We start from the raw sequence: 24,693 nt of genomic DNA, 5'->3' as shown, positions 1-24,693 counted from the left end.
TGATGGAGTAAGCAATGCAGCATTTGCTCCAAAATAAAATCTTATCAAGGGGGGGAAAAAATAAAAGAAAAAGAAGGGGAAAAAAAAAAAAGAACAAAAAAAAGGAAAACAAAAAAGTGTTGCATTAAAAATAAATCAGCTTCTTTACTGCAAATAAGTTAACAAACACAGCCTGTTTGCCACTATATACCAGCTATGCTAATGCTGTAGCAGAGTGATTCAGCAATCTACCTAATTAAGCACGAGGAAAGTTTCTTTATGGAGGTTCCATTTGATTTACACCACAGGATCATCAGTTCTTATTTAACAGCTTGTTTTTACACAAGTCCAGAAACTTTATTAAAAGCATGTCCATTCATTTTTCTTTTAAACAAAGCGAGTAATTCACTCTCCACTGAATAACTCTGTATCATAAAGTACCAAAGTGCTGACATATTAAGTTGTATCTACATTATTAAACTAGTTGGTGGACGTTAATACTATAATCCATACTGCAGACATTAAACCTCAACCATAACGATTAGTAAAGAATTAATATTGTCACATCGAGACTGAAACCTTAACACTCCAGCCATAAATATTTCTGAAGGAGATGAAAAACAATTAGCATAAATACCAAAGAAGGGCAAGAACACCTGTTCTTTTTCAGGGCGATAAGCATTTTATTGTTCTCTATTTAAAATGTAATGACCTGTGTAATTACAGTAATATTACATTGTATTGCAAGGGCTTGGAATGTCACACTTTGAAAAGTGTTGTCAAAACAATTGGAGGGAGGGAGGAAAAAAAAAAAAAAAAAAAAAGGACCACCATTAACCCTTCACACCCCAGGCGCTAAAGCTTTCGTATTAGGAAGGATTACATCGTTTGATTCAGTAAAGAAAAACATCAATTTTTCAAGGCAATTAATAAAAAATGTTTCTCCCTAAACATAAAAATCAAGGCGATGGGGTTGCTGTCCACCACAGCTATTCCCAACTCCCAAACTTCAGGGCCAAACATAAGCTTACCCCTAACAGTCTCACTCAGCCAGCAACAACTTAGAGGAAAGGAAGATGCAACAGCACCAGCAAAAATAAGAGCATCCGCCAGCAGGGTTTTCTCACATCACACTGCATCTATTTGCTTACCAAAAGAATTAACTAAGCTCCAAATTTAAGCTAAGAATCAAGCACACCACTTCTACGTTTTCCAGCTCTGAAAGGATGACAGTCTCCTTTATTACCCATAGCATGCAGCCACCCCAGTCCCTCTCCAAGTGCAGGGATGGAACTGGTGCTCTCAGATGCGTCACTTCATTACTATCTGACTAGACCTCTACTTAATAACATCTATTCTCATGAGCACGCCACAGTATTCTGTCAATAGCAGGATCAGCACGCAAAAAACCTTTGATTTTTAAAAATAAAATTACTCCTATCAATCTTGATAAAGAGTTTGCAGCATTTAAAGCATTATCCTTGAGAAAAAGATTATTCCTCATAAGCAGGTTTTATGATACTTCATAATATCTTCACACTCCTGAAGCAGTAAAGGAGAAATTGCTGCCCACAAGTTTGCTCTTGAACAGACAATTGCAGGTACATTTAAAAAACACAATAATCCCACTACACCCCCAAATAAAGCAACAACAAAAAAAAAAAATCCAGGGGAAAAAAAAAAACCACAACAAAAAAACCACACCCACAGACTTTTAAGACTGTACAACAGAAAAAGGAAACTAAAAACAATTTGCTACGTATCTGCATCACCTCTTTACCTTGCATGCTCTGACACCCAACAAATATGTCTCCAGGAAAAACTACGTAAATAAAAATAAAATTCGTAATTATGCAGAACCACCTATACCTTTCCAAGGCGTATTTAAAAATAAAATAAAATCAAACAGGAGAGAGAAAGATCTAGTTCATCTGCAATTGAAAGCTGGTACAGCAGAGAACTAGAATCCACCTAAAAATAGTGTGTGACAGACAACAGCTATCCCGCTGAATCTTTATAATATTCTGCTCTCAGGCCTAAATAAACAACTTTAATTTTTCCTGGCTATAATTAAGTGGCAGGCAAACAAACAAGCATACGGAATGTGAAAGAATAAGGTTAAGAAGATAGGAGAAGGCTGCTGGAGCCTGGATGTGGAAATAAGAAAATTGCCTATTGAGTGTGGAAATATCCTTTCAGAATTCATCTGATAACACAAGCAGGCCACCTGCTATACCAACGATAAACCAACCTGTAAGCTTTTGTACAGCACCTTTAATTCACACCAAGCCAACATTCCTATGGAGGCCTTTTTTAACGGTGGGGGAGCAAGGGGAGGAATGCTCCAGGAGAGCTAACTGCTGAAGGATCCTATCCCCACATGCTAAGGGAAAAGGGATCTGTAATAAAGGTAAGGAGGAAAAAAGAGCTGTAGCTGCTGCAGGGAAAATGCTTTACGAGAAAGGCAGCAGAGGTGTGCTTCCTATTAGCCTGCACTTGGAACAGTGGAATGCACTGAAGGTAAAAAAAAAAAAACGGGGAAAAATAAAGAGGGGAACACAAAGCTTCGCAATTCGTAACAAAGTGATTTGGAACAAAGATTGTTTTGCCATCTGGATTCTGGTACTTATGGAATTTGGAATTTATCACCATCATCCATATACATGTGGGTGACCATATTCAAAAGAAAAAAATATAATGCATTCGGCCCCTGAATTCCCCTCCCCATCATTACAATTGCAAACTGCAGTCACCCCTCTGCTACTGTCCCAGAAATCACCTCCTCGCAAAAAAGAGCCTCACAAGCTTCCAAAATAAAACTCTGCCACAGCCCTAAACATATGCAAAGTCAGAAAACCTTCCTCTCAACCTCCCTGTCACTCTACATTTACTAATCTGTGTCTACTGACGTTTTACTAAGTGAAAACAAGACTGACCCGATGTTTAATATTTTAAAGCTTTAAAACACTTGTAGATCTGATATACTGAAGTTGTCCAAGCCCTCGGTCATTAGTACGGCTTCAACATCTACCCAACAGTAGATCTATTATTGTAAATCGCTATCTCGTGTTACCACAAGGAAAAAAAAAAGTGTATAAACACACATGGTGGTGGTGGGAACGCTTCAGCTCAGAAACACCCAGAAGAAACAAAACAGCAAAGCTAAAGCCATCGGTAGGAATCACTGGTGCTTGGAAGTCCCATTGGATTTAACCATTCAAAATGAAAAAAATTTAAAACTATTCCAAAAAAAGGAAAGAAAAGGTGACACTTGAGAAATCTGATGTCACAGCACAGCAAACCGTGGGTGACACTACGGGCGGGAAAACAGCTGGGACTACAAACCCACCAGCAGACCCCAAAGTTTCCTGGGATCTGGGCTAAACCACGCTCTAGGCTGCAGGCACACGCAGACCTGCACTCCCCCGCCAGCGAACCCCGAGTTAAGGGTGGGGAAAAAAAAAAATTTAAAAAAAAAAAAAAAAGGCAAAAAAAACCCCCAACAACAAAAACAAAAAACCGGACGCTTTCAGCAAATTGTTTTCCTGCCAGCATACTTCCAAGAGGAATTTTGCTCGACTTGTCTGATTATTTTTTGCGCTGCTGTTGTTGTTGCCGGAGCCAAGCGAGGCGAGCTGTTTCCGGACTCAGCCCTGTGCCCGGAGCGCGGCTCCCCCCGCTCCGCACCGGGACGCAGCCGCTCCCCGGGCACGGCCCCGGCCCCGGCGGGCAGGGCAGCGGCGCTCGGCCCCCGCACGCCGCGGGGCGCGGATCGGGGCGGCCGGACCGGGCTGAGCCCGGGCACAACTCGCGGCACCCGCGGCCCGAAGGGGCACAATGAAATCGCCGCTCCCGCAGGCCGGGGCGGGCGAGGGCAGGAGAGGGTTAAGGGGGAGGAAAGGGGAGGGGGAGCCGGCCCAGCCGCCACGGAGGAGGGCAGGAGGCGACGGATCACCATGGAAAACGAGGAGTTTGGAAGAGCGGATCGCAGGCTCGGCCGGGGGAAAATAACCTCGCTCCACAAGGAAGGGGAGAGGAGATGGGAGAGAAGGGGGAAGGGGAGGGGAGGGAAAAAACCCCAACCCCAAACTTCTTGGATTTTTTAAAAATTTGTTTCCAGTTTTGTTCTGAGGCTGAAATGGGTGCTGTTTGGAATTTGTTTCCTTTTTTTTTTTCTTCCCCATCCCCCTCCGGCAGCGGAGGTTACAAGGGCTCCAAAAAAAAAAAAAAAAAAACCTGCCCACAAAACTGAAAGTAAAAAAAAAAAAAAAAAAAAAAAAAAAAAAAAAAAAAGAAAGATAAAATAATCACAACAAATAAAAAGACCAAAAAAAATTAAAGGGGGGGAAAAAAAGGAAAAAAAAGAGTAAAGGAATATGGCGAAGTGTAAACAAACCCCCTCCCGCCGCGGCCCGCGGAGTTTGGAAAGTTTGCGGCGCGGGGGAGGGGGCGGCGGCAGGGCCGGGGCGAGCGGGGCACCGGGAGCGCGGCGGCGGCGGGAGCCGGGGAAGGAGCGGGGGGAGAGGAAAGAGAGGGGGAGAAAAAAAAAAGAGGCACTTACCGTTCTCGCCGTCGGAGAGAGCGATCCATTGGGCAGATACGGGCTGCTGAGGTCGGGGATCATTATAAAGGGATAACCCGGGTATGGTGGGCCCTTAAACAACCCTCCATCTTGCCTCTTCGCAGCTAACATGGCGGGGAGACACGAACGGGAGCGGGGAAAGAAGGGGGCAATAGGGGGAAGAGAAGGAGGAGAGGGGGGGAAAGGAAAAGTTTTTTTAGCAAGTGTCCCCAAAAGAGGAGCCGGGCGCCCAGCGGAGGGGCGGCGGTGCGGGGCGGGCGGCGGTGCCGGCCGGGCCCGCGTACTCACCTTCCTCTAAACTTTCCCGGGATTTATCTCTGAAAGTTTCGGACCGAGGCGGGGGCCGCCGCTCCGCCTGGGAGCGAGCCGGGTTTCGGCGTGGGGCAGTTGGGGAAAGGGGTGGTTGGGATGGGGAGGATGTTTTGGGGGGGGTTGGGGGGGGAGAAAGGAGACGAGGAGGAATGAAAGGTGAAAAAGAAGGGAGAGTTGCGGGGAGAAGGTGGAAGGGGAAACAAACAGAACAAAACAGAAGGCATCGTTACAAGTTGGTGCCGCGGAGAAAGTTGGGCGCCGGCGGGAGCGGGACCCGGCGCGGCGCCCCCGGCCCCGGCCCCGGCGCGGCCCCGGGCACAGCGCGGCCCCCGCCCGCCCGCCCGCCGCCCCGAAACGGCCCCGCGGGGGGCTTCCCCCGTACCTCCGAGTCTGAGGAGCTGTTTTGATTCGTTTCTGATTCATTGACGAGAGACGACTTGACATCAGCTAAATCCCTCTCCGCCGAGGAGTTCTCGGAGATCTTCTCCTCCTGCTCCCCTTCGTCTTTGAAAGAGATCAGTTCATCGTTGGCGCCCAGGTCGTCCCCTCCACCGCCGTTCAGCTGCGGCATTTTCCTCCTGCTTCACCCCACCAGCAGCAATTTTGCAAAAAGGGGAAGGGGAAAAACAAAAGAAGAAAAAAAAAAAAGGAGGGGAATGGGGGGGGGGGGGGAAGGAAAAAGAAGAGGGGGGGGGGGAAAGTTTGCACCAAAAAAGAAGAGTCCAAGGTGAAAGTTTCTTTTTTTTCCCCTTCTCTTTCCTCCTGGGGAGGGGAAAAGAGGGAGGAGGAGGGGAGGGAAACGTCTCTTCTTTGCTCCTTTGCACCAGTGACTTTAGGCTTCTTCCTTTCCTTCTTCGGGATTTTCTCTTTCTTTCTTCCCGGGAGCTGCTCGGCGTGCACTGCGCGCACACGCACACCCGCGCACGCACTCGCGGAAAAATTAATAATAATAAAAAATATATAAACCGTGGGGAGGGGGGAGCAGCGGGGGGGGAGGGGGGTTAAAAAAAAAAAAAAAAAATGCAACAAACCAAGCCCAGAAGTCAGCTGTGACGGGGGGGGCAGTCGCCGCGGATATGGGGAGCCTGTGCCGCTCGGGTTTGAGTGAGTTGAAGTTGGACTGAGAGCTTTTCAGTTCAAAGGCGGCGCTGATTGACAGATAGAAAAAGGGGGATCGAAATCCGGAGGAACGGAGAAGTCTGGGATCCGGGATTATTGACAGGGAGCGAGAAACACACCAGGCACTTAATGAGATGCAGGAGAGGGCGGGGGCTCCCCGGTGACGTCTGCATAAATAAACAGGTCTGGGGCGCGGGAGGGGGAGGAGGAGGAGGAGGGAGGGGGAAGTAGGAAACTAACAATGATCCTTTTTGGCATGGGAGCGGGAGCGCCGGGGGAGGGCAGCGGGGGCGGGGGCGCCGCTGGGGGGGCCGGGACGCAAAAAAAAAAAAAAAAAAAAAAAAGGGGAGGGAGGTGGGAGGTTGGCCCAAAAAAATAAATAAATATAAATAAAAAATTAGAAATTGTGCGCCGTAGCTCAGAGCCGCGGGACGGGGGGAGCGAGGGGAAAAGCACTCGAAAGGGGTGTCCCTGACTCCGCGCTCCGGGAGCGCCAACTTTTACATTCTGGACGTTAATAAACATATCATCCCTCCGCAGCCCGGGTTCTCCTGAAGGATGTTTGTGTGCCCTTATTATTTGGGTACATGTGACGGCAGGGTGGTGCGGTGGGTGCTTTTTTTAAACCGTTAACATTTTTCATGCTACTCGTTGGAGGTAAGAAACTCCAATCATAATAAACACTAGAATGTAGTAAAAGCCCCCTTTTTTTTTTTTTTTTTTTTTTTTTTTTTTTCAGCAGCACTTGGTCCTCGCATTTATTATGGTTAAAAAACGCAAGATGAAAATGTGTGAGATCACTCGCTGAAGATCAGATATTTCCAAATTATCTCATAGTAAGGCATAATGTTTTCTGGTCCTTGATGTGGAAAAAAAAAAAAAAAAAAAAAAAAAAAAAAAAGGAGAGCGAGAGGAAAAGGAATGTGACTGCTAAGAAGTTAATTAGCATGGCAGGACGGAGAATCAAGGACTCCCAGACTTCAGAAGTGAAAAGTTGTGGTGGCGTAAACATCACGCTGCTGGGGGAATCAAAGAGAAGCGGGGTCCGGGTCCGGGCGCGGGGTCCCCGCGGAGCCCGGCCGGGGGCTGCCCGGTCCGGCCGGGCTCCGCCTGCGCGCCAGCGAAACGGGGAGCAGAGCCACGCGGATGCGAGGAGTGGCATCTGTTCCCCGAATCTAACGTGCCGAGGGGAAGGGGAAAACAAATTGATCTTCCAGCAGTGACAAATTGTAACAATGGACGAGTCAATTGGAAACTTTAACATGGGCGAGGAACAAAAGGAGGGGAGTGGGGAGGGGGGCGGGGGGGGAGACAGTAATTTCAATGGGAATTAGTAAATTGCCTAATGGAAATGGTGTTTGAAAGCAAGGGACAGGCTGTACTAAATAAATCCGAACATTCCTCCAGAAATCTAACCTGCTGCTCGTGCTAAGGGTCATTCGGCACATAGGGTTTCCAAAACAAAGCTAATTTGTCATGCAATATTTAGAGAGTTTGGGGGTTTCGGCTAAACTGTCTTCTATAAAACAAATAATAAAAATAAGAATGCAGAGATCGACAAGGCTAACATGAATTCTCAGGCATTAAAAAGTTCACATAGAAATTTGCATACTAAAGGGAAAGATGCAGACAAAATAGAAATAAAAAAATCACTGCAACTTACAACTTTAATATTAATCAGTAAAGCAGAAGTAGAGTGAAAGGAAGCATGAAAAGAAGTAAAACAAATGTGTACATTTAATCAGACAGGATTGCATAGGACACAAAGAACAGGGCTAATTAGTCTCAGCAGGTAGGGACTAACCTTCAGACTTCATAAATAAATAAGTCTGTGAACAATGTCTAAGTGGGAATATGGAGACAGAAAAGGGATTATTTTAAGACACCAAGTAAAAACATGACTAATGAAATACTTCACTGTTAACTCGATGTACAAATGCATTGAACAGTTTCTCTTTCCACTGGTCTTTTGACTAACTTGCTTTTTGCTTTCAGAAATTGTACTAAATAACTGTCTGTGGGCATGCACACTCCCCGTTTGCCCCTGATTATGTCTCTGCAAACTAGTGCCTTGCAGAGTGACACCTTAACAAATATTCTCCGGTTTTGTTTGCTTTTTGATTTTTAAGTGCCTTTATATCCCAGAACAATATGAGATTAGAAATACAAATGTGACAGACTCCTATTTATTTTGCAGGGCCATGTGTTATAATTTGATCCAAATGAACAAAAACAGTTGCGCAGTTTGGTTTTGTTTTTCTAAGATCTTTTTACAATCTGCTATGGATTTTTCTTTAAACAAGCATGCTTTTGCTTCAGTCCCACCATAGTTGCTAACTACTTAGCAAGCACCATCAAAAGTTGGTGTGCAGGACAGAGCCAGTTGTTGCCCAGAGGTGGTTGCAGAAGAAGGGCCTGATTCTGTAGAGACTCACAAGCGAGTCACATCACTGACAGATGATTTCTGAAGGTGATGACACACCTGGACTACTCATGCAAGTAACATTACTCACATGAGTAAATGCTGCTAGAAAGGAGCTCGGCGCTGTTTGCCCCAGTGCCGGCTGGCGGTTCAGGGTTTGGAGGTTGGCTCTGGAAGGGCAAGGCACTGTGCCCCAGCTGTGGAAGGCGTTTCCTGGGCGCGCTTTCGCAGCTGGAGTTTTGCCTCTGTGGTGGATTCAGAGGAGTCCTGTGAAGGGCCACAAAACTGCTTTCCAGTTTTCATCAAGTTCCTCCTTTTGCAAACTTTCAGGGGTTTGTTTTCAAACTGCAGCCTTGAGCTAGTGTGGTTGTGAAGTCCAAGGGTTGTAGATGGTTACTGAACCAACACGGTTTAATTAAGGTAGTACAAGTCACTTTGGATAGTTTGTGCATCTGATTTTTATCATTGATCCTTATGTAACAATTTGTTTCACAGTCAGGGATGTGAGAGCTCTCCAGGGGTCAATAGCAGCCGTTGAGTAGAAGATTCTCAGATGATACCTTGGATTTAAAAAAAAAAAAAAAAAAAAGTCAAGCAAGTCCATGACACGAAACATGATTTATTGTTTGAATACCCAATTTTAAGTGACAGCTGGAGGGACAAAGCCAGGTGCTCCACATTCAAGGGATGTTGTCTTTCTTGCCAAAACTGACCTCTACCACAGATGAAGAAGTGGAAGTGCCTTTCTCCAAGCTTTTGTAACCCTCACCACTTGGTACAATTATACCAAATGCCGAGCTGTGGGGTTTGGTGAACGACAACTGTGTCACCATTTTACACTTCCACCCAACAGTTTGGTCCTGAGGCTCCTGCAGTAGAACAGCAGCAGTGAAAAAGGAGGTGAGGTTCACCTCACAGCTCACAGGGCAATGAACTGAACAGGGGGTTGGCATGGGGCAGCCAAGGAAATTTACTGTTTTATGAAAAATGTTTTGGAATCTTTAATGTCTCACCAAAGGCCTAAGCCTTTATTGGAGAAATATGGCCTGCTAGATGCCAGCTGGATCTCCTGCCTAATGTTTACATATTTGGAGTGAGTCATCTGTTTTCATGGTCTTCTCCAAGAGGTCTCAATGTAGGTTGCAATGTGTAAAATTCAAGTTATTTATTTTGGAAAGATAAAAGGACTTTGATTGACCAGGCTGGGATTTGAGTCTACAGCTCAAAGGAATCTGCACGTTTACAAATAATCTTGAATCATTAAATCTGCTATAAATGTTAAAAAAAAAAAAAAAAAAAAAATCAATATTGAAAGGGTTCCAATAACTTGAAGCAAACACATCTGCCTAGTGTCTTACCGGTACTGGTTCTCCCAGAGTTAGCAAAGAGGGGAATTTTTTTTCTAGGGCAGATGAGATGACAGCATGAAAACAGAAACCATGGCTCCTGTCTGCAGTCATTTGCATTGACTGAAACAAGCACATGTGAAAATTCAAGAAACCTATCAAACAGAAAAATATCAACAGACAGCCAGATCATGGTGCTACTGCCAGATTTCTTTGTGGCTTTAGATGTCACACGTACTGACCAGGTCACTGTGTACTATTTGATCAAGGAGGACATTCTATCTTCATTTGATGGAGAAACATTGGAAAATTAGTTCCAAAAAACTGCATGCATTGTTTTTCGAGCTCATAACACAGTCTCCCAGTCCATGCTCTGCTTCCCATGCAATGCCTATTGCTCAGTAGGAACATCCCTCCCTTTTAGCACCTAAACCACAGCTGTACCACTTGCTTTTGTTAGAGATAATTCTGTCAAATAATAAAATTGTTAATGGGTAGAAATATGCATTCATGCAGGGATTATTCACACTTTATCATGAGGTGATATCAAGCACTATAGGAGTGAATGACAAGAAATAGGCTTCTGAAACACAGAGCCCTCCATAAATATACCATTTTTATTGACAATCCATCTTTTAACCCTAATAGTAATGGAAGAAATCCAATAAATGAAACATTTACTGCATAACTTGCCTTATTTTGGGGTGGTGTCTGACTCCTTTCTAGCTGTCTCTAGAAGATGTTTTTAGCCTAATTTGCTCCCTAGAAATTTCACTCGCTAGAGTTATACATCTATGACGTTTTATTGCCTGAAGCCAAGTCTGAATAAGAACTTTCTTAGGATATACTTATCCTAATGTCAGTCTACAAGAACTGGGCTGCTTTAGTTTGATTTATTTGTGCAGCAGAGATATGGTGCACCTATATAGCTGGCCATGGCCTCAGACTGTATCTAATATCCCAAACACAAACAAATAAATGAAACAAGCAAGTTCAGCTGTGGTTAGTTACAAGCAGACACTTCTAAACTAATCACCTTAGGTTTGTATTCATATGCCTCTGTTCTCCAAAACAACCAGAGCTGTAGACCATTGCAAAACACGCTCATTTCCCTGGAAGGGACTTGATTGTGTCCATACTGTCTGTCGATGATCACAGGCGCACACCAAGCACCAGCCAGATGCAGTGTGCTTTGACTGTCTAAGGAATACAGGTTGGCATTTAAGGACCAGGAGCACTGAGATTGCAGACCACTGCCTGGCTGGTTCCCTGGGCTCTTTATTCTGCCTGCTGCCCCCAGCACCCACTTGGTGCAGTCAGTCAGTACTTTGGTGCAAGAACCTTCTTGGTGGGTTTGCTGGCCCCTCGCCAGAATTTGTGCATGTTATGGTGATGCAGAAAATGCAGTGATAATAATTTGGCTCGCACTAATGCACCATCAGTGAGGGTGGTCTTGTAGATGAACCATGGCTGAGAGCAGATGGTGATAGGCAAGGAACCCAGCAAAGCTGAAAGCCCCAAGCTTGCCCTCGGCCAGAAAGGACTGCCCTTTCAACTGACACACAGTAATTAGCTGTGTATGCATTTGTAGTCTGTTGCAATATGAGGTAAAAGGGATTAGTTTTGCAATGGTCTAGGAACATGAACATGTGCCAGCTGAATTCCAGCTGTAGGGATTCTGGCTGATGGATGGCAATAGCAAAGGGGTAGCAACTTCATAAAACAATCAAGTTTAACAGCATAAGATTACTTGATTGTACTAAGTGATCACAGAACCACTCATGTTGGAAGGGACGTGAAGACACCTCCACTCCAGCCTCCTGCTCCAAACAAGTTTTAGCTCTGAATTCAGACCCATTTGTTGAGGGATTTGTCCAGTCAGGTTTCAAAAGCCTTCAAAGACAGAAATGAGACAACTAAGCGTTAGGACTTTGCATTTATTCTTTCTGAATTTCATAATGTTCCTGTTGGCCCACTCCTTCAGCCTCTCCAGGTCCCAGTGGACAGCAGCTCTGCCCTACAACATGTTAATTGGACCGGTAAATTTGATGTTCTCTGCAAAAGCTATGAGACTTCCTCCAGGTAATAGATGCAAATGCCAAAGTGTCCTGGGATAGGCTCCTTCAGTACTTCACCTGCCATTGACAACCAGGGCTTCAGGCCATAATCACCATTCTTTAAGTTTGGTCATCCAGTTTTGCATCTAATTGTCTGCCTATTCAGACTGTAATATCCTAACTTGAGTGCTGGTTTCCTCTCCCGAAGCCTCCGGTTTGTGCTCTGCTGTTTGTCTTCTTCACTCCTGTCACATTTGTGGCTCCTTGCAGTCACTACAGCCACGACTGCTGTTGTTTATCACATCCCTGTCCAATTCTTCCTTGCTTGTGAGTAGCAGATCCAGGAGACCATCACCCACCTTTTGGCCATCCACCATCTATGTTACAAAATTTTCCTCAACAAGCTCTAGAGACTTTCTAACCCTGTTCCATCCTGCTGTTTTGATCTTTCAGCCAAAGCCAGAGAGGTGAAAATTTTGCATTAGCACTCTGGACTGTTATCTGGAGACTTCTAATTGTATAAAGACATGATTGACTTTGTCACCCTAATCAGATGATCTGTAACAAACCCATCACAGTGTTACCCTTACTGGGTTGCCCTCAAGCTCCCAGTCAGCCCATCTCCATCTCCTCTTTCTGTAATTTGTCTCCTGTTTCCATGTACTTGTGCTTGCTCCTTCACATAGAAGGTATCCCCTTTGCTTTTCTTCACCACCCATCTTTCCTAAAGAGGCTCTATCTGTCTGACTTGGAATCATAGGATTGACCCCACCATGTCCCAGCTGAGCTATCCTCAGACCACAGGCAAGTCAGCACATTCCCTCGGGCCTCAGTTTTTTCTCCAAATCAGCCCACTCAGATTTCATGGTCTTCAGTGTACCACTGTCTCTGGCGCTGTGCTTTTCTGTCCCAAATACCTCAGATCTTCAGAGCAGCCTATGGCCACCATCATAATGCAGTCAGTAAGGGTGACAATGGAGGCTGACCAAGAGGGGGTCATTTTGGGCTAAGACAGGAAGTTTTAATTTAGGCTAGGAAGTGAATGAGTAGTGCATTTCCTGCAAGGCCGGAGTTAAACACGCAACCCAAAGCCCAGGCAGCCCTGCAGGCTGAAACCACATGTCCTCAAGAAGTGCACTCCTCTCAGGAGCCACCAAAGGCAGATTTTCACTTGACAGAAAACTACAGGAATGTAGGGGTCTTCCTCCACAGAAGCAATTGTTACCAGTATTTTGCACAGAACCGCCTCTATGCCAATGCACGTGCAAACAAGCTCCTGCAGCTTACAATCATATTAATTAATAGTTGATCTATTAATGCATAAACAATGTAAAAGAGATCTCAGGAAAATCCTTCCTAACTTCCTTGAGAGAATTTCAATAGCTTGACCAGGACATTTATAATAGAGATATTTACTGTATTTTACTATTTCTTAACAAATAATTTTCTGATTAATAATTCTGCTTTAAAACTTGGTTTGGTCTTTCCTTTTCTTCCTTCGGTGGCTCCTGAAGCATACGTCTTCCTTTTTTTTCCCTCCTCATTTGGCAAAGGCCTCCCAGCTACATCAAGCCGTTTCAAGTCAGCCAAGGAGATAGACTGAGCCCTCCTGAAGGAGCAGAGCAGTCTCTCTTTGTAAAATGTGCTGCCATTTATCAGCAGACAGAGATTTTTCTTGCAACAAGGAATCTGAGCTAGCGCATACCAAAAGAGTGGCACTGGAGACTTTGTGGTTGGCTGTTGTTTCAGGCACATTCAGCGTTTACATAGCCTAAGGGCACAAATGAGCAGGCAGGAGGGAATGGACAGACCTTCCTACAGCACAATTAGGTGACAATGAGCTATCTAAAACAATCAGGATAGCAGCAACATCAAGTGCTTTCCCTGTGTCTCAGGAGTCCTCCCAAGACTTATTGCATCAGAGGCTCTGCCTATTGCTGGTGCCTCTAGATGGAGTCTCTGGAGAGATGCAGTTGTCAGGCGCTCTGGAACAAGATCCTTTCTGGGAAATTTATTGCAGCCTGAAATATTGCAATTAGCTCCAGCGGAGCTGGCTTCTGAGCTCCCTGTCCTTACTTAATGCAGGATCCCTAGGAACAGAAGAGATGGACCTGCAGGCACTACAGGTGTATGTAAGGGGGATAATTTACAGGAATAATTCCAAACATCCTCCATCTACTAGACTGGGAAGAGACAATAGGTCTCAGGACCTTTCTGCTCTGGTTCTTCAAGTCAGTCTTTCGTGACTTACTTTCTCCTCCATAAATCTTGCCTCTGAAAAAGGGAAGCCAGGGAGCTGCTCTCCTGCTCTTCCACCTTGGCCCTCTGGGTCCATTAGCTCCTTCCAAGGACCCTAATCCTATAGAGATCTGTTTTACAGGGGAGAGATCATAAAGAAGATTGCAATTTCAAACCAAAAGACATATAAGAACAGCACCTGTCCCACAGAAAATGCACCGCGTTTGGATTTCAAGGCATTTGGTAGATGTAAAATTCCACCGGAGACCGTTCTGTCTAATTCAGGAGACACAAAGGGCAAGGGTGGGTCCTGCATTCACAAGAAGAAAGGCAGTGTTTTTTGTCCACTATTTTACCTGAAACTCAAGTTCTATTATTTTCACCTGCTCCATTCACTTGTTTTCAACAACTCATGGTTGTACAAGAACCACTGTAATTCTTCAGGCAACGGCACCCTTAGGACATCTCCTGCAACCGTGGGAAGACATAATCTGGCATTCAGGGCATTGTGGTAGATTTGGCATCACCACTGTTTGCCTGAGGCACCATCTTCTTTCTGTGCCTTGCCAACCTGCTCAGTTCAGCCTCCTTCTCAGAGGCAAGGGAGCTAAGGCAGTGCTTTTGCCAAAGAGGAATGCAGATGAAAGCAGAGATTACATAGATAGAATAACATTGGCCTCTAGATTTCTTTGGTGGCCCAAACTGGAGAAACCTCTGTTCAAAAGACCTGGGAAAACTGTGCCCATGGTTATGAAAATACACATGTCCTCAGGCTTGTTCACTTTGTCCCTCTGACCTAAAGCAATCAGTGTCCAGGCAGCAGTAGGGAACATAGCTAAAATAGCACACGCAGCCCATTTTGCATACTTTCCTGTGGCACAAGAGCTAAATGATTTATTACTGAAACATTGACTGTTGCAGTCCAGGACAATTACAGGAAAGTTGGCAAGGCAGCAATTTACCATCTTGTAGGAATATGAAATTCCTTCCTTCCTCCTGATTTCAAACCTGACAAGTGGCAAACTATCTTCACTCTCTTTGGGAGGATAATCAAAAGCTTGCGGAATCAGACCTTAAGTTGTTCTTGTCTGGACAAGTAAGTGCTGTTGTCAATGACCTTCTATAGCCACCTCAGGACATGCAGGGAGCTTCTACTGTGCCTTGGGTACTTGATATGCCCAGAAATCCTGTTACCACCAAATAGGTAATGTGTGCATGAATCCGTTACCAGAATCCATGAGATTCTTGCTGTGCACAAAACTAGTTGTTTGTGTTAGAAAACGGGTATTATATGCTCTTTTGGCAATGACTGTCTATTTTTACTAAGTGTATTTACAATGTTTAGCAGAAAATTGCAATGCTAGTTTTGATTTAGCACAACAAAATTTTAAAGAATATATTTGGGATTTTTTCTGCCAGTAGATGTTCTTTGAATCCAAGCACTACTTTAATACAAATAAATAAAAGTAGGATTTTTAGGAGATTATTACAATCTTCAGCTCTGAGGTCCTGTATTACAGAGGTCATTGAATTTCAACAAGTAGTTCCTGCCATGAGTCTGTCATTTCTAGCTGAGCTACAATATTTCATTTAGAAAGACATCTGACCTGGTTTTAAATATTTCAAGTCAGAACTCCCCTTCCACTGTAGGCAAATTTTGTTCCAGCAATTGTTCATTACCCTCTCTGGGGAAAAAAGAAAAAAAAAAAAAAAAAAACACAAAGAAAAAAGAGCACCGCAGTTCTATTTCAAACTCTTTTTCCTCTTGTTCCAACCAAATAATAGTATACAATATCATTTTGTATTGCCTTTTCCTCACCAGCAGCTTCCATTCCATTTCCTGCCATTCTGTGGCCCATGACTGAACAGGTCCTCTTGCCTTCCTCCCCGGCAGCAGTGGGACACCACAGGCAGAGGGCTCTGCTTATGTTTTGCATATTGCAGGATAAGGCAGAGAAAACAAATTTGAAGATTATCTGCAACAGTAACGTATCAGAGAATATTTTGTCTTGCCTGGCCTTAAGCTGGTCATCTGAGTGGCCTGAAAAGTTAATAAAGAGGCCCAAACAGCGGTTTATCCCAGCTAGACTAAAACATCCCCACTGTGCAATGCCTCACCTTGCTACGGTACCTGACTTGCTCCATTGGCTGCAGCCAGTGCCCGCAGGACTGGCAAAGACTACACGCAGAAGTTTTATATCCCTACAAGCTGAGCTTCACTTCTAATGAAGATACTTTCCAGAAGGAAAATGCTACTAGCTGCCAACAGAAAATGTCCTTGTATACCATAAAATTATTGTCGGGAGTATTAAGCCGCTGTGCAGTACACTCCTATTTGCATTCCATTTTTGAAATCTTGACCATAAGGACTCTAATGGATAGACATTTCCATTTTTTAATAAAGAAAGCACAAAGACTCTGAGAGACAGACATCTAGGAACTCTGGTTTTAAGAGAAATGCCAAGATTGTGACATTGGGGTTACAGCCTCTTGAACTGGCACCAACATGAATTCAATAGAATATGTGATATTCTAGTAGAGCTTTGACCAGAACTCATAAAAGTTTCTGTAAAATCCTTCTGGATTTGCTTCTCTTAACAACACAGAGCGCCCTTGTTTTGTTTTACTTTCTAAAAGATTTATTATGCTTGTTTTTCATCAGAGAGATATATGAAGTTTAACTTTCCCTAGTTTTGTTGGCTGACAATCTCACCTCTTTTATCTTGGCTTCCTGGAGAAAAGCAGCTCACCTCATCATGCTGTAGCATTTGTAACCATAGATTAACTTCAGCTGAATGTGACAGGAGATGGAGACATCAGCAATGTTTATGAACTCCAATTTAATGGCTGTTAGAGAAGTCCAGCTGAGCACCCATGGGAGGGAAGCTCCATAGGGAAAGGGCAGTGTGGGTGGCAGAGATCAGTGAATCCATGGGGAGAGGTGCATGGGGAACAGACTGCCCAAGTCCAGCTGCTCACCTCACTGCTCCTTCAGTGTTATTATTGCTGTGGTCACACACAGATTACACTGTGAACCACTTCTCCCACCTACAAATATCAAGTCCCTTTCCTTTTCCAGCTAAGATCACGTTATATGCCTTGCAGTTACAGTCACTGGAAGAATTATTAGGGGGAAAATGCAAATATTTTTGATATGTGCACTGCTTTTAGATTTTCTTTTAATTTTTTCTTAACTCAATTTTATCTTACAAAAAAGAGGAAAGAAACATGTTCAGACCCACCATCCTCCCACGGACATACCATTGGCCTCCTGTGCAGAGTTTGGGGATTTCTTTGCAGGAATTAATCTTGGAGTTTGTCAGATTTGTAAGATTTTTTTGTTTGTTTTAACAAAAGCTTAAATAGAATCTCCCAATTTACTCCAAACTGGCAGTGTAGACAGGGAAGTGATACTTTGCCTGTTGTAACACACACTTCAGCAGGACCAGCTCGTACATCATAAAGCAGCACTTGCCTTATCTGCACTGGAACAAGCCGCTCTAAATGCATGAACTATTCTAACAAAAATAGTGCAGACTTATCTCACAATGCGCAGGGGGAACTCTCACACGTCCTGATGGAAGGGCACAAGGGCTGAAACTTTGACAATGATTTAATCTCAGTTGCACATTTCACAAGGTTATAGTTAAGAGCAAATAAGCAAAACCAGAGGATTTTAACAGTTCCATGAAACGTGGCTTCCCAATTTGTTCAACTTCTGATCTTCACTTAATGGGCTGTCCTGCTCTTTTTTTTTTTTAGCACTCCAGTGGCAAAGTAGTCTGCTGTGAAAGATAAGACCTATACTAGCAATGCAAACAAGCAGCGAAGAAATAGCTTTGACTACAATTTTTAAGTCTTCTTCATATATTACAAACAAGGACAACACACACACACACAAAAAAAAATAAATCCCACAACATCTAGGATGCAGTGATTTTTATATCATCCAAAGAACAGGGGGAAAAGCCTGATTACACTTTAAAAAGCCTTGGTAGTACTGAAAATACAGCAAAGTCTTACTTGTGAAACAACAAGGCTCAGTGGCTCCCTTTGCAAGAAGCCTTCAAATCTCCAGATCTCTGTGCCCACTATTTACACTGACAGATCTACTACTGCCCAAGAGGAGTGAAGGTTAAGAGCGAAATCGGAAATTCCGTATCCCAGGTGAAGTTTCCATCTATGGGGCTGTTCTTGGGAAGACAATGATCCTCTCTGCCCCTCTTGTAGCACCTTTGCAAATTGGAGGTATTGCTGGTCAAATGGGTTGAGGGGTTTGTTGTTTCATTAACTTGTAAGGTCTTAGAAAATGTTTTCAGTCTGTGACCTACAGATTCCTGCTACCTTTACTAATAAAAGGTTAAAGAGAATGGGTTCTCAGAAGCTGTGGAACAATCTCTGCATATGGAAATGCTAAAGAGGGCTGTAGTTTTCACTGGAAATTTGTAGGGGTCCAAAAATCAAAAAAGACTGGAAAAAAAAGTGGCTTAGATCTCATCTGCTCAGATGAAAGAAACTGAAGACTGACGTGTAGATGCATATTAATATATCATGATATTGTAACTAAAGAGCATTATACAGCAGCACAATGTTATAAAATAGTTCCATCTATTGAGTCTCACAGGGGTGTAGCAATAAAACATAAGAAACGAAGCCAGACTGGGCTGTTTACTTTTAATTTCTGATTTCTAAAAAATGCTTTATTTGCAATAGTTAGTGTTTTTAACAATGATATCCATAGAATTTTTAATCAGAGTTAGAAAACAGCTCCACACACAGGTTTGGCTTAAGAGTAATAGTTGTGTATGATGGAGGAAGACCTGAAGTCATGCAGGGCATCTTAATTTGATAAGTGTATTAGAAAATATTGCATAGATGCAATGAGGCCCCCAAGTGTAAAACTCACACATATTCTCTCCTCCTCCCTCCCGCTCTCTTTCTGTCTTTCACTTGTAGTCTCTCTCTACATTTGCTAAAATGGAAAACAAATCTCTTTGCCACTAGACCTATATGAAAGCCAAACCCATCCATATTTAAATTTATGAGGTCTAGCACAAGAGGAGTACATTTTGGGGGAGGGAGACAATAGGATTTTTTTTCAAATCAACAAAAAATATTGGAGGTAGATATCTGTGCAGTTGCAGAGCTTTTGTGTTCTGGGGCTAGGAGACTTGAATATTATTAAGGGATCAGTCACAAAGTGCATCAATCTGGCATGTACTAGAGCCAGACATCTATTTGCCAGAAAATGGAAAAAAAAAAAAAATCTCAGCAGGCTCACAGTTGAAGAATGGTGGACATTGCTTTGATTCAAGAAAGCCCTGGCACAGATATCTTCTTGGATATGGATAACATAATGGACTTTGGGGAGCATATTAAGTCTCCCCGCCCCCTGGTGACTTGCTAGCAGCTCTGGATGTGAATTATACAACTCTGGAGTGATATGTTAAGGACTTAACAATTTCTGTCTGCAGCATTTCCAACCTCTCAGTGAAGTATCATGTTACTTTTTTTTTTTTTTTCTTTTGGTTTGATGGCAAATTGTGCTATGCGGGGTAATACTTTTTTAAAAGTCTGCAAATAAAAGAAAATATAAATTAAGGAGAGGGTGGGGAGAGTGACTGCGAGTGTGTGATGCACTGCATTTAATATTTCTCTAGAACAAAGTCACACTTGAAGGCTGGCTTCTTTATTTATACTGTTTGTTTATGAGATCCACAAATGCTTGTTTTCAGCATGAAATAATTTTTGCAGTGGCTTCAAATGAAAATACATATTCACTAAAACCAGAAAATCAACTGGGAGCTTACCACTGCGCTGAGGCCCATTCAGACTCTCAGCAACCCAGCACCCAAGAGCTCATTAGATATTCACCAGGAGCAAAATGCTTGTTTGGCTCTGCCCTGGCTGGGTCTGGGGTGGTTTTCCTGAAATTCAGCTGAAAAGTACAGGTGTATGCAACAAATATGTTGGATTTTTGATACCTGACATCAGCTGGAGACGGATGCTGACTGACAGGTGTTGGCAGTTAGGGCAGGTGAAGAATTTTGGGAGGTTTCCTGGCCCTATTTGGTTTTAGGATCATAATTTTTTCTTGATGACAGGACTCAGATTTGATTACCTGAGTTTGATCACATGTGTTCATACACATTACATTAAAGCTTTATTTCCTTATAAAACCAAAGTGTTTTTCTTCGTACTGAGTGTGATATGCACAAGGCAATGGAAGGCCACATCACTTTCTAGAGTATCATTTGTATTAAATAATTTCAAGAACAGATACAAAAAATATGAATAAAGAATGACTGTGGGCTCCCCAATCTCTGTACAATGGAGACAAATTCTTTATATTGCTCTGTGGACACTTTGCCTTCTAGCCCTGATTTCATGGACCATTATTTTTTATTTTGTCCCATACAGACCATCTCTTAGCCATAACTGCATAACATACAAAATATACACTATGTGCTTCTATGAGAAAGTAGCATTAGTAAAATAATGATATATTTCAAATCTAATCACTTTGTGCTCTTTTCTTCTAACAAGAAAACTGGCTGCCTGTAGGAGCATTGGGAATTGACAGCTTGGAGTTGGAATGACACGACTGGACATCTCCCAAACAGAACATTCATGCCCCACAGACCACTGGGTTTCAGAAGCTGTGATTTTATAGCAATAGCAAAAAAAGGTCACTTTACAGATGACTTTTTAAAAGAGATGACCAAGATCCTGGATATGTGAAGATATTAAAGTGATGACAGGAATTTATGCTGGAAAGAAACATGGATCAAAGAAAGGCAGTGAAAGAAGTAGGAGTGGAATTATGGATACAGAGAACACAGGAGAAGAAATCTTGGCATTTTACATTTCAAGATGTTTAACTTCCAGACAGGTGTGATTTACCTGGAATAATTTCCCATAAGCATCAGGGGAAAAAACAGTATAATGTGTAAGATGACAATTAAGAGATTTATTTTGCATGATTGCACAGGTATCAGTAAAGGGCTCGGAGTTAATCACGAGGAATTGTAGTCATAACACACAACTTATGAGCATTGCTATTGTACTCACAAAAACACTGGACAAACAAGTTCCATTGCTCACCACTGGCTGCTCTCATTAGCTGAACAAATCAGAGAATATCTCTTTTTAAAGCAGTCTCCTCCTCCGTCACTCCACTCGGTCGCCCTTGTGAAACACAGGGTCCATGGGGGTGCAAACATCAGGAGGGATAAAGTGGTCTTTCAAGAGAGTTTTTTAAGGTTTTCACATCTGATACTCATAATTTACATTAAAAACAAACAAACAAACAAAAACTATAATGGATGCTTATAAATTCTGTCAGGAATGAGGAAATCTGTTAGCAGCTGAAAGTAACTACCCAGCATTTTAAAGTTTTCTATCTTATTCTGTCACAGGGTCATTGAAAGTCAGAATCTGAAAGATCTTATCCAAGTAGATTTTCCCCATCATCCTGGAGCCCATGGACCAAGAGGGATGGTTAGTGAGTTGGATAATCCTGCCCTCCACACATTATGCAGCCAGGGAGAAGGGCAAGCATTCCAGTGGGAGGGATGCTGCCAGGCAGCCTTTGTGGAGGTGGTCTTCTGGCAATAAGAAAGAATTGGAGAATAAAGTGCAGCACCTGTGATAATGAGTCTTCTAAATCATTATGTCTAAATATTCTTCTCAGCCTTCTAAAAACATGTTTCAGTTTAAGCCAAACAATGCCACTCAGCATAGTATGTCTAAGTAAGAAAGCCACACATTGTTCTTGAATTTGTCTTTTTTTTTTTTTTTTTTTTTTTCTTTAAGAACACATTATGAAAGGCACAATTATTACAGGAAAAGAACAAGTCCTGCAAAACTTCACATGTGTGATTTTAATAGGTGCAGATATGTGAACAAGGATTAGTAACACTCAGCCCTTGCTTAGCATTAGTGTGTGGGCTCAAGTTATGTTCTTGCTGTGAATTGGCAATGAGACACAAAGCCTTTCGCCTCTAGGGCTGTGGTTCAAATGCAGCCTGGGTCATTGGTGGCTCTACACAAAATGAGGGGGCTGTTTCTATCCAATTTCACTCTCTCCCTGTTAAAAGACAGTAGAGAATTCAAGGTCAGAGTGATCTCAGAGTCTCTCATCTTATGAATTGTTATTTTCCACTTACTATGCTACACTACAGAGCTTGGAGGCTTCTGCCAAGCGTGGGGCATGTCACACTGGTTACTGTGAGAACAGGTGCAGCTCCACTTATTTACAAACACACTCAGTGGAAGAGGAAGATGAGCATAAAGAAACGAAGCGACACGTCCAGAGGACAGTGGCAAAGCCCAGATCAAATCACACCCTTCCCCACAATCCTGACTGCACTACTTCCTTCTCCACCTGCAGCTGTGGGCAAAACAGTGACAGGAAACAGTGTCCTTGGACTTTTGCTTCCCAGCAGGTAACCTGTATGGCTGTCAACCCAGCAGAGTTTATGGTATTTTTTTAGTAAGGTGGGGATAATATAAAACAAAGTGTGTGACAGATGAAATGCATTAGCCCCAACAATATTAATGGATGATAATGTATACGGTAGATCATTTTATCACACCATTTACATGTAAGTTTGTTTGGTGTATTATTTTTGACACAGTGGAAGATTCATAGATCAAGAGAATTGGTGTAACCCAATTTCATATGTTTTGTTGGATCTTCGAACAAAAGTGGATGCATTTTGAGTATACATTAAGCGAGTGCTGCATTAAGAACTTCCTTGCTACACCTGGCACCTACTTTTATGGCTTATTTTGTCAGATTGTTTCTTCTATTCAAAGATTAATTTTCCCACTTGCTGAATTTGTTAAATCTTTGAACATTTCAGCCAACGAAGAGGTTTTCAGATCTGAGTTTTCTCAGGATTAAACACTTCTGTAACAGAAAAAACGCTACTCAGTCAATACAGACAGACTTGTTTGAAACCTAGCATTTGCTAAACAAAAAAGGTTAAGCTGTTTATAAAGAAAAGTCTGGAATCAAACACGCCTAGACTTTCAAACTTGCCGTCTGTAACTAGATGGGCATTGTCTCAAGCACTTATAAAAATGCTATTTTTTGCTCATTTAAAATTTAAAGGAAATGTTGGCTTATCATGTATATGGTTTAAAATCAAGGTATATGCTGTTTCCTAATGCAGGAGAAAGATGTGACACCCCTTCCTAAGGAAGGAGACACCATCCTTGCAGCACTTTTTTGGTGGTCAGTCCCCTTGCTCTATCAGGTCAGTGCTGTGCAGGCCACCAAAGGGGAATCTCCACTCAAGTACATCCCCGTGTCCATTGCAGGGCTTCTCCCAACACATGTGCATCCTCACACCAGACTTGTCAATTCACACCATTTTATCAGTCACTCCCCTTGGCAATGATAACCCAGAGGAAACTTCCCTGGGACTTTCTGTGAGCTTAAATTAGAGATGAGGTGCTGGCATCCGCAAAGCATTTAAGTGCCCGGGTTGTACCCAGTGGCACAGCTGAAAACTGGCACAACTGTAGGACATACCAGGTGCCAGGTCCACGGTCCTACCTGTGAGGCACACAATCATCTGGTGGCAGCCAAAGCTTTCTACTGTGTGCCTGGCATCAGCTCCTGCATGCTCACTCTTCATCAGCCAGACTCGTTGACATCCCAAACCTCAACTCAAACACCTACAGGCACTTGTAGTAAATGTAAAGTAAAACGTGTAAAGTCTTTCCCCACTATATCTTTGCCATTTTTAACCTGGAAACAGAATTCTAGTGAATTGTATCTGTCAGGTTTGTGTTTCTCTGAGACTTCCAGGCCTTTATGAAAAAATCCCAAAGCCTCAAACACTTATTTGGGTAGATTTTGCTGGTTCTGGGGGAGTACTGCAGAGGGCTCTGGGATGTGACTGAGCAGGGGCTGGTTCCTGGTGTGGCAGTGGAAGGACTGGCTGCCCTCCTTGGCTTGGCTCTGTCTCAGGAGCACTAAAGAGCCTGCACACAATTAGCGACAAGCCTCCAAACTTCTTCAAGTTCACTCATTTAAAAAAGCAACTAAACTATGAGAATAAAATAAAGCCCAGACAAATGAACAAAAAGACAAGACAAATGCTTAAAAAAAACGAAAATAAGAAAGGATTTTAAGCTATATCCTTGCCACCTTTGTTTCTCCTCAAGGAAGTAATATTTCTTGATCATCAAGACCCCTCTTCCTTAATAAGGTAAAACATCAGATTATAAAGAGCATTTTTTAATGAGAATTCAGAGACATTTCTGGGCTGGTTGAGAAGTATGAAAGTATTTAACCTCAGTTCAATGGACTGCCCTTTATTAACATTTTTCTTCTAGTGCCACTCACATAACTGCCCTTTCACAAGCCCCGTCTCAACCATTTGGTACTTATAACTTGGTTTTAGCCAGAGGGTGCTTTGCAGAATACAAATCAATCACTGACTTTATTTCTTGTGACTAAAGGATTTCATAGGCAGTATCTTTGTGGACAGAGCTACCACTAAGAAAACAGCGCTTAATGATTAAAATGTGTCCATTTTTCTCTCCATTCAGCAGTAAAACTACCAGAAGTGCTTGGAAGCCTCTTCAGTGGGTGATGTGGCACTGACAGTGCAGCACACCTCA

At 43.1% G+C, this 24,693-nt stretch overlaps 1 protein-coding gene across 14 annotated transcripts in view; it reads right to left on the bottom strand.

Annotated features, from left to right (window-relative positions):
• The window catches only part of TCF7L2 (transcription factor 7 like 2), a 173,872-nt gene extending 167,705 nt beyond the window's left edge, over window positions 1-6,167 (bottom strand). For 11 of the 14 annotated variants that reach the window (XM_040070975.2, XM_040070980.2, XM_040070978.2 and 8 more), the window contains exons 1-4: window positions 5,905-6,167; window positions 5,256-5,454; window positions 4,850-4,916; window positions 4,541-4,665 (exon numbers count right to left, since the gene is read on the bottom strand). In XM_040070975.2, coding sequence (XP_039926909.1) covers window positions 4,541-4,665; window positions 4,850-4,916; window positions 5,256-5,444 — 381 coding nt within the window. In that variant the 5' untranslated portion in view covers window positions 5,445-5,454; window positions 5,905-6,167. Of the gene's footprint in view, window positions 1-4,540; window positions 4,666-4,849; window positions 4,917-5,255 lie in introns of all 14 variants that reach the window. The other 3 variants (XM_040070976.2, XM_040070982.2, XM_058421508.1) reach the window with 3 other exon arrangements.
• Window positions 6,168-24,693: the final 18,526 nt, after the last annotated feature.

Source organism: Hirundo rustica, chromosome 8 (assembly GCF_015227805.2).
Source record: "Hirundo rustica isolate bHirRus1 chromosome 8, bHirRus1.pri.v3, whole genome shotgun sequence".
In the NCBI taxonomy this organism is placed as follows: domain Eukaryota; kingdom Metazoa; phylum Chordata; class Aves; order Passeriformes; family Hirundinidae; genus Hirundo; species Hirundo rustica.
The sequence above is the reverse complement of the archived record's forward strand: the minus strand, read 5'-3'. Positions and strand labels throughout refer to the sequence as shown.